At 39.7% G+C, this 11,024-nt stretch overlaps 1 protein-coding gene across 4 annotated transcripts in view; it reads right to left on the reverse strand.

The window, feature by feature from the left end:
* Nucleotides 1-10,991, reverse strand: part of CCDC169 (coiled-coil domain containing 169) — a 183,904-nt gene extending 172,913 nt beyond the window's left edge. For 2 of the 4 annotated variants that reach the window (XM_029602712.1, XM_029602713.1), the window contains exon 1: nucleotides 10,862-10,965. Coding sequence is in view for 2 of the 4 variants with exons in the window: in XM_029602710.1 (XP_029458570.1) it covers nucleotides 10,862-10,941 (80 nt within the window). In the remaining 2 variants the exon portion in view is untranslated. Of the gene's footprint in view, nucleotides 1-10,861 lie in introns of all 4 variants that reach the window. The other 2 variants (XM_029602710.1, XM_029602711.1) reach the window with 2 other exon arrangements.
* Between the last annotated feature and the right edge of the window lie 33 nt (nucleotides 10,992-11,024).

Here is an 11,024-nt window from a genome sequence, read left to right on the forward strand (position 1 = left end):
ATATGAAAGAAATGATTTAATAAGACAGTACATGACCTATTGCAGACCAGATTAAACAGAGTAATTGAGCAGACACAGCAGACCTGGAAGGAGTGTTTATCTTGGTCTTTGATATTCAGTTACAGAAAGTCTGCATTCCCCCACAGAAAGTGTATGCAAAACCTTATGTTATAACTGTACTGAAACTTGAACAGTATACTGTGTAAATTTCATGTGAAATGTTCCCCTTTTGCAAAGTTAAATTGGCTCACATTTAAAATGACTCCATTTCTCTGAGATTTAAGTTTATAGCAATTGCTTGCATTGCCAATGCACAGAACTTGTATTTTTACTGTAATTTTCCCTTTAGGACAAAGTAAGTTAAGATAGAATCTGTCTACAAGAGATCAGCAAATCCTTGCCAGTCATTGTCTCTGGTTGATGTTATCTAGATTGTTATCACTTGCTGGTACACTTCTTGCATACTTAACTAAGTTAATGGTATACAGCGCTGCTTTTCAGTTCCTATAGACTGAAGGATTAATTCATTGAATGCAGTTCTCTCCTCTGTTTATTTTCTTTTGAGAAACACTGTTCCTCCCCCTCCTACTCTGTCTTTCTGTTATTAACTCTTGGTTGCCACTCATGGGGGGGAGGGAGAACTTTTGAAAAGAAAAAACTGGACTTAGTACTACAGTTTCTCTCCCTATCTGTTATATCTGATACATTTCTCTATCACAACACTTACTTTATACCTCTCAATTCCTGAATTATCTGCTGCAACTGTGCGTTGCAGCTTTCAAAGGGGGGCACAGATCAGATCTCCTGCTGATCCAAATCTTTTCCCTCAACCTTCAATGCATTCCTAAACTAGCCCTTCCTCTCACTCTGTCTTTCTGTTGTTAATCTTTTTAATACTTTCAAACTTCTTTAATACTGAATTGAGGTTACTGACAAGGACATTTAATAGTAATAACAGTCACTTTAGCGTGCAGCAGACAGAGCTGAGCGAACAGCGTGTTTAATTTCCTATAATAATAATTATATGAAGAAATTGTATTCTGATATTCTACATTGAAATTAAGCTCAGAGTATTATTGATTGAATTTATTGTTCCAGGTTGCAATCTATAAAGTAATGATGGTGCCTCCACTAGGAGGCGCTATGCTATTCTACCACTTATATTATATTATTATTTTAATAATTCTGTTGTATACTAGTTTTTATTTTTCAGGTCTATAGTCCTTCTGTCTTAAGGAAACTTCAGTTTTATTTTCTTTTTCACAAATTTTTACAGAATTCTGAACCTTAAAATTTTTACTGATAGAGGTTGCTACATCTAAAGCAATCCCTCCCAAGCCTTTTCTTGCAAATCCAAATTGATTTTATTAAATTGAATAATAGAATTGATTTCTCCAAGGTTAAAAAAGTAAGAATTTCACTTTAATCCTTACCTTAGTAAATTTTTTGCTGTATGCCAGTTTTTAATATTTTCCAGATTGACAGCCTTCCCGCCATGAGAGATGTGAAGATGAACACTTTGCAGCTTATTTTAACATTTTTCAAACATTTTTCTGACACCTTTTGATTTTTAATCCTTGATCTAATTTTGTTTTTGATACCTTTTGATACGAAATTTTTAGCTCAAATTATGTGTTATCTGTTGTCTGTCTTGATGTCAAGAAGACTATGAATGAATATTTGCAGGATGGATGAATATGTGTCAGTTTTGTGTAAATGAATATTTGCAGGATGAATGAATATGTGTCAGTCTTGTGTAACATGTTTAATGTAATGTCTAAAATACTTGTCGTTTATGGTTCAGCCTACTGCAAATGACTTTTCCTTTAAATGATTAATTTACATGTATGCTATTTTACTGAATGAAAATTGATCACTGCATAAAAACTTTCTTGATAATGGGATTACCCTCTGTTCTGAAAACTGATAATGGCTCTGCTTACTGCAGCCATTCCTTTGCATGAATTTTGTCAATAATTGAACATTAAATACATATTTGGCATCCCCTACAACACCACAGGGCAAGCCATTGTGGAGAGAGCCAATCATACCCTTAAGACAGCTCTTGACAAAACACAAACAAAAAGGAGGGAATGCCATTGGACTTCCCACTAAACAGGACTGGCTGAACAAAGTATTGTTTACTTTAAATCATCTAAACATATCAAATTCAAATAAGACCACAGCCATGGGTAATCATTATGGGACTAGGGTTAGTTACCCACAGCCATCAGTTTTGTATAGAATGTTTAACCCTGTCTGGTACGGTCCCGTTCCCTTAACATGGGGACGAGGATATGCTTCTCTGCTTGCTCCCACAGGTCCACTTTGGGTTCCAAGCCGTTATATCACGCCGTGGAAAGATGGAAGGTGTCCAGGTCTACAGGACCCGATCCCCAACTCTCCTGAGCCTCCACAGCCCTTAGAAGGACAGAGACCGGACTCCCCGCAAAAAGCAGCACCAAATGACCAGCACCAAATGACCTGGGGACAGATCAAGCCCTATCCAACCAATCTGCACAACTCTTGGAACAGCAAGGCCTGAGAAACTCCAGAGAACTTATTAGCTGCCTTTTCTGCCTGAATGCCAACTCATTAACAATTGTGTTCTGCACCCTCCTCCTTTGCCTTATTTCTCCAGCTATGGCGATTTCCGAACAAGGACTCTGGCAGGACAACATGTACATCCTCGATGCACAGAACTTTTCACAACTGTTGAATCGAACAGACTGTTGGATCTGCACACACATGCCAACCCATGCCCGCGGAGAATTACTGATGCATGCTGTACCATTTAACCTTACAGTATGGACTAATTATCCTTTACAAAGGTGTTTTCATTACTTCTCCAGATGGTAATACCATAATACCCATCGGCAGCCGTATTCAAGAGACTGCCGCTCTTTGTTGGGACTAAGATACAGGGGATGGAAGGGGACTTCAGGTGGGAAAATATCCATATTGTAGCCGAACCATTGTATTAGAAGAAGTCATGATCAGAATCATACTCTAATGTAACAGCATACCCTGAATTCCCAAAAAATATCACAGAATACTTGCATAGCTTTACCCACTATATGGCAATTGGCTGATCTCAGGATGTTCCTTGGGAGAACCAAAAAGGTGTGATAGAAAAGAAAAATTCTCAGACGGGCAATTTAGCTTGTGTGGAGTATGTAGCCGGCAATGGTACAACAGTCAAACAGCCCCGTAACTGGTACACTAACCAGATAAGGAACATTTGGATGCTGTGTGGGCGTAGAGCATATATGCACATTCCCCCAGATGGAGAGGCAGATGCACTCTAGGCTACATCCTCCCCTCATACTATGCAGTCAACAATTTACCCAAAGCAAGACTCCGTAATAAAAGGGAGGCGTCAAGAGTCCCATAGATAAGTATACAGAAACCCAGGGTAGCTAGAAGCCTGTTTCTCCTCCAATGGGAACAGCTATGAATTACAGGGACTTACACATCCTAGCTAACTGGACGACTGCCCTATTTAATCAGACAATCCATGCATTAAAACTACTCACAACAACACATTAAGAAAGGTGGAACGAAGGCAAAACGATTACCGGCATGGTTAAAAGGGGAGGTGAAAGAAGCTATTTTAGCCAAAAGATCTTCATTCAAAATTGGAAGAAGGATCCAACAGCAGAAAATAGGATAAAGCATAAACATTGGCAAGTTAAAGTAAGACATTGATAAGACAGGCTAAGAGAGAATTTGAAAAGAAGTTGGCTGTAGAGGCAAAAACTCACAGTAAAAACTTTTTAAAATATATCCGAAGCAGAAAGCCTGTGAGGAGTCAGTTGGACCGTTAGATGATCGAGGGGTTTAAAGGGGCACTTAGAGAAGATAAGGCCATCGCGGAAAGATTAAATGATTTCTTTGCTTCGATGTTTACTGAAGAGGATGTTGGGGAGGTACCCGTAATGGAGAAGGTTTTCATGGGTAATGATTCAGATGGACTGAATCAAATCACGGTGAACCTAGAAGATGTGGTAGGCCTGATTGACAAACTGAAAAGTAGTAAATCACCTGGACCGGATGGTATACACCCCAGAGTTCTGAAGGAACTAAAAAATGAAATTTCAGACCTATTAGTAAAAATTTGTAACTTATCATTAAAATCATCCATTGTACCTGAAGGACTGGAGGACAGCAAATGTAACCCCAATATTTAAAAAGGGCTCCAGGGGCGATCCGGGAAACTACAGACCGGTTAGCCTGACTTCAGTGCAGGAAAAATAGTGGAAAGTGTTCTAAACATCAAAATCACAGAACATATAGAAAGACATGGTTTAATGGAACAAAGTCAGCATGGCTTTACCCAGGGCAAGTCTTGCCTCACAAATAGTGCTTCACTTTTTTGAAGGAGTTAATAAACATGTGGATAAAGGTGAACGGTAGATATAGTATACTTGGATTTTCAGAAGGCGTTTGACAAAGTTCCTCATGAGAGGCTTCTAGGAAAAGTAAAAAGTCATGGATAGGTGGCGATATCCTTTCGTGGATTGCAAACTGGCTAAAAGACAGGAAACAGAGAGTAGGCTTATAATGGGCAATTTCTCAGTGGAAGGGGAGTGGACAGTGGAGTGCCTCAGGGATCTGTATTGGGACCCTTACTGTTCAATATATTATAAATGATTCTGGAAAGAAATACGACGAGTGAGATAATCAAATTTGCAGATGACACAAAATTGTTCAAGTAGTGTAAATCACAAGCAGATTGTGATAAATTGCAGGAAGACCTTGGTGAGGACTGGAAAATTGGGCATCCAAATGGCAGATGAAATTTCATGTGGATAAGTGCAAGGTGATGCATATAGGGAAAATAACCCATGCTATAATTACACCAATGTTGGGTTCCATATTAGGTGCTACAACCTAAGAAAGAGATCTAGGTGTCATAGTGGATAACACATTCAAATCGTCGGTGCAGTGTGCTGCGGCAGTCAAAAAGCAAACAGAATGTTGGGAATTATTAGAAAAGGAATGATGAATAAAACGGAAAATGTCATAATGCCTCTGTATCGCTCCATGGTGAGACCGCACCTTGAATACTGTGTACAATTCTGGTCGCCGCATCTCAAAAAAGATATAATTGCGATGGAGAAGGTACGAGAAGGGCTACCAAAATGATAAGGGGAATGGAACAACTCCCCTGTGAGGAAAGACTAAAGAGGTTAGGACTTTTCAGCTTGGAGAAGAGACGACTGAGGGGGGGATATGATAGAGGTGTTTAAAATCATGAGAGGTCTAGAACGGGTAGATGTGAATCGGTTATTTACTCTTTCGGATAGTAGAAAGACTATGGGGCACTCCATGAAGTTAGCATGGGGCACATTTAAAACTAATCAGAGAAAGTTCTTTTTTACTCAACGCACAATTAAACTCTGGAATTTGTTGCCAGAGAATGTGGTTAGTGGCAGTTAGTATAGCTGTGTTTAAGAAAGGATTGGATAAGTTCTTGGAGGAGAAGTCCATTACCTGCTATTAAGTTCACTTAGAGAATAGCCACTGCCATTAGCAATGGTTACATGGAATAGACTTAGTTTTTGGGTACTTGCCAGGTTCTTATGGCCTGGATTGGCCACTGTTGGAAACAGGATGCTGGGCTTGATGGACCCTTGGTCTGACCCAGTATGGCATTTTCTTATGTTCTTATGTTCTTAACAAAAGTTTCTCAGATTAGAGAGGAAGCATTACAGAACCGCTATGGCTTAGACACCATTTTAGCTTCAAAGGGTGGTGTTTGTGCATTAATTGAATCTCATTGCTGTGTGTACATATCAGACTATAAAGCAAACCTCACACATACCATAGAGCAGATAGAAACCATGGTTGCTGATGCACCACTTTCAGGCAGAATACCAACTTCTCCATGGGACTGGCTATGGTCCTGGCTCCCTGATATTTCTGGTCTCAAAAGGGTGATTTCTATTATAATGACTGTAATTGTCTTAATTATTTGCGTGTGCTGCTGTATTCAGTGCATACCCAACCTCATATCCATACTGAAACCTTGCTCTCAGCCCGGATACAAAGATGTCTTGTGTGCTGCTTAATAGGGAATCCTGAGCCCTGCAGCAGTTGGTACACCATGCTGCACCAGCTCTGGGTGATGTGGAGATTCAGGAGCTCTGCGGCAGCTGGCACACCACGCCGACTCAGCTTTTCTCTCCATATCCCTCTTCCCCTATTTCCAGCCCAGTCCAAGACATAACAGATTTCAGTAGGGTTCTAAAGCTTTATTGTGCTGCTTAATAAAAACAGAAAAGGTGACGTGTGGGGAATTATGAGCTTTGCCAGCAGGCCATGTCAGGGTTTAACACTAACTTCCCTTCTCCCTGACCTTTGCGCTGAATGAAGCAACACTAGTGCTTAAACCTCTCTGCCTAAGGAGAGGATACCTGACTGTCACGTATTTCTCTAGCTTATAATTAACCCTGATTGCCTGAAAGGATAGCTAGTTGCCACGTAGTCAGATGCAGGATAAAGATAGACACATTATGGTATAGGATTCAGCAGCCAATGAAATGATCCGTACACACCCCCTGAGCCAAGCCAATAGTGTAGTGACACGTCTGTATGCTATGGGGAGAGGAGCCAATGATGTGATGACACATTGTATGCTATTGAATGTATGTACAATAAAAAGGGGACCCACGGGAGTGGTCAGCCTTTTCCTGCCTGCCATGAATCCTGCCTGATGTGTCTTCATTGCCTCAATAGCTGACCACATTTTCCACCCTGTCAAGTCGACGTCCGACAGAGGTAGCATGTCGATGAAGGAGTTGCTAATACTGTTTTTTCAGTATATTCCTTCTTCATTATTATTCTATTATTTATTTATTTATTTACTTTTTAGAAAGTTGAGAGGAAACAGAGCTCCACATGCACTTAGTCACATGGAAAAAAACAGGCTGAGGAGATCTACGGTGGCACAGGAACATACACGCAGGCGCACCTCACTAGCAAGACCTGTTTAGCTTTGAGAGCTCCGCCACCTAGTGGCACGGAGGACGTCCCAGACAGCATGGCTAATTCAGCCTGCCTATCTATGGGAAAATACAACAACATACAATTTCTGCCTGATATAATACTAATGCAAAACTGCATCTGATTGTGATTATGGTACAGGATTAACTTATGTAACTTATTGATATCTGCTCATAACAAAGAATTTAGGAAGCATCTGAATTTCTGTGATACCTACAATGAAATGTGAAATAACAATGGAAATGAGTTTTGGAATCATCTCACAAATCAACCTACTCCTGTTTCTGAGTATTGAACTGGAATACAATAAAGAGATTCTGAGATAGTTTACTGGAACAAAACAAAACAGACAAAACTAATACTAAAGTATGCCAGAAAGGTTGTTGTTGAAGGTTGGGCCTCATAGGTAAATGTTTTGGTCCTACCCAAAACTGCTGGACGGAAACAAGTTCGATTTTGCAGGTTGCAGTATTTCTTATTGAAGCAGTATAAGAATTATTCAAAGTCCACACTGCACATGTACACCCCACACCACCACAACTTAAAAATTCACAAAGTGATTGTTTCACATGCTTCAAAGTTTATCACATACGATATAGCTGGTTGTTTTCCTGCTGATATCAATAAAGAAAAAAATATAGTTTATTAAAATGTTTTAATCGCTTTGTACGAAAGCTCTAAGCGATTTACATGTTAACATACATAATTATTACGAATAACAGGTAAAACAAAGAACATGATAAAACAAACTTAAGTCAAAATAAACATACAAAACAATCTAAAAATAAGACATTTGACTTTCCAAATCAAAAGGCCTGTGATAACTTTTAACTTACTCTCTGTCACTGTAATATATAGCCAGAACCTGATTATGTCAAACTTGCTCATAAATATACACGGCATCTTTTAATTAAATGCTTGCTTCAGCAGGAATGCCTTTGCAGCTGCTTTAAATTTCTTAGGACATTCAAGTCTTAGAGATGCAGGTAAAGAGTTCCATAAATTGGGGGCATCCACCAAAAAGGAAGTCTCTCATAGATGCTAATCTAGCTAACTTCATTGAGGCAACATCAAGAAGGCCTCGTTCCTGAGATCTTAAGACTCTTCAATGGTTTATAGATATGCAGTAAGAAGTAAGGAAGGGAAGAACACCTTATCAACTTGTGAGTCATCGATATTATTTTGCATGAACTCTGAAACATTTAGGCAGCCATTTGAAATATATTAAAGTAGGGGTAATATGCTCATGATGTTTAACTCCACTAATTAGATGTGCCGCTGAATTAGGGAGCAACTGAAGTGATGTCAAAGTTGATTCTGGTAGTCCAAGATAACATATAGAAACATAGAAATGACGGCAGAAAAAACCAAATGGCCCATCCAGTTTGCCAGCAAGCTTATTTTCCCATACTTATCTGTTTCACCGACCATCAAGTTCAGGGCCCTTGTTGGTAACTGTTTGATTCGAATTTCCTGCCACCGCCTGCCATTAATGCAGAGAGTAATGTTGGAGTTCCATCAAAGGTAAATTATAAGGCTTAATGGTTAAGGGTAGTAGCTGCCGCATCAAGCAAGTTACCTCGATGCTTGTTTACCCAGACCGCACAGATCAATTGCCTTGTTGGAAGTTGTCTGAATGTAAATTCTCTTTTCCACATTTCCCTTGCCGTTGTAGCAGAGAGGCCATGCTGTATATGCATTCAAAGTGAAGTATCAGGCTTATTGGTTAGGGTAATATCCACTGCAATAAGCAAGCTACCCCCACGCTTATTTGTTTACCCAGACTGTGTAGTTCAGTCCTTGTTGGTTGTTGTCTGAATGCAAATCCTCTTTTTCCACATTTCCCCTTGCCGTTGAAGCAAGAGAGCAATGTTGAGTTGCATTAACCATGTGAAGGCTTATTGAATAAAGGGTAGTAATCAACCAGCTAGTGGCCACCATTCCAGCAAACCACCCTCATGGCTCTTCTCTTCATTCCCATCCTCTAGCCTTTATGGATCCACAGTGTTTATCCCACGCCCCTTTGAAATCCTTCACAGTTTTAATCTTCACCACTTCCTCCGGAAGGGCATTCCAGGCATCCCACCACCCTCTCCGTGAAGAAATACTTCCTGACATTGGCTCTAAGCCTTCCTCCCTGAGTTTCAAATCGTGACCCCTAGTTCTACTGATATTTTTCCAACGAAAAAGGTTTGTTGTTGACCATGGATCATTAAAACCTTTCAAGTATCTGAAAGTCTGTATCACATCACCCCTGCTCCTCCTCGCCTCCTGGGTATACATATTTAGGTTCTTCAGTCTCTCCTCATAAGTCATTTTATGTAGACCCTCCATCTTTTTGTCACCCAAATGGCATTGCAGTAATCAATAGCGGGGAAATACTGATGTCTTAAAGTCATTTGTTTTGGAGCAAATTTTTTAAACCATGAAGAACCCTCAACTTAAAAAAAGCAGATTTAATTACATCTAATATGTTCATGGAAATATAGATTTGATCAAAGCCATATCCCCAAACTTTAACATGAAATGAAATGGCAAGCTGAGTATTATTTAGAATTAAACTTGCAGGAATTGCCAAAGCTATTACATTTAATAATCAAAAATTCAGTCTTGGCAAGATTCAAAGAGAGACTATTATGCTGCAGCCAGTTTTTAATTGCTGGTGGACAAATTTCGATGTTACTCACAATCTCAGACCAAGAAGAGCTTAACTTTATATAAAATTGTATGTCGTCCGCATAAATTCTAAAGCCATCACATAAGTTTACAAGATTTTACAAAAGGGTCCAGATAGATGTTAAGAGTAAGGACGACAAAGTAGAGCTTGTGGAACACCACTAGAGTTGGCAAACCATGCAAAGTATTGTCGAGCTAATCTAATTTGTGAAAAACGATTAGATAAATAAGAGGTAAACCAAGCAAGCACTGCACCAGAAACACCATGTTCTTTCAGACGAGATAAAAGTATATTGTGGTCAATGGTGTCAAAAGCTAAAGAAATATCTAGTATGATCCCTCCTGATCTCAAAGCATTACCTGTCCAGCCAAACACTTTCCGCACCGCGATCTGGTGTGCCCTTTCTGCTGAGAAAGGCACAAATGAGGGTGCAACAGAGTTTATCAAAAGACGATATACTACGATATTAATGTGCTTAAACTTTTTTAAAGTTAAATGTAATTTGAAAACATTACAAGAACCTATATAATTTTATCTTTTTTTGGAGGGAGAGTTCTAAATTTATGAGAAAATCTCGCTTCTCCGTCATCCTTGGAAATCAGTGCTACTCATTTACAAAATTAAAGTGTCCAGGTTTTCACTTCGGGAAATATGGTAACACTATACTACCGAAAACAAATTTGGAGTAATAGCCCACGGAGAGCCTCACTATACTACACAAGATCTGAAAACTGTAAGGAGCCAAAAAAACTGTGGTAGCAATTCCAAACCCCAGGCACAACTTGGTTTTTTGCCCGTAGGCGGGGTTTATCAGACCTGATTGGCAATCGATACAACAAAAACTCAATAGACCGAGCTAAATTAAGCTCAGGAATTTATTGCAATCACCAATCCCGATTCCAGAAGTTATGCTTGCCAGGCTGCGGCTTCTGTGATCGCAATTGTTGATTACAATTTTCACCCATGCTTGTTGACAACTCTGAAAGAGAAATAGAGATGAGGAAACCGAAAGCTTAGACTTAAACGCTCGCTGAAACACTGGCGTAAGGGACATTTTAGGAGGGTAAAGATTATATTTGTTTCAATGAATAAGGAGTTGGTGTAAACACGGGATCTATAACACAAGACTGATTCTAATCATTGTCTCTTTTATTAGTGCATGATTTTAAAACTCACTTCATTTGTTGCTCCTGCTCTAGCTCTGTCCTGAGCCGATCCGTGGGGAGTGCGCTGAAATCCTCTGCTCCTTCCCCCATCTCTCAGGGCTTCCATACCACGCACTCATTTCAATGCCGCTGAATGTTGACCGTAACCACGGAAACAGCGCAGACCTCCGTCA

Source organism: Rhinatrema bivittatum, chromosome 5 (assembly GCF_901001135.1).
Source record: "Rhinatrema bivittatum chromosome 5, aRhiBiv1.1, whole genome shotgun sequence".
NCBI lineage: Eukaryota > Metazoa > Chordata > Amphibia > Gymnophiona > Rhinatrematidae > Rhinatrema > Rhinatrema bivittatum.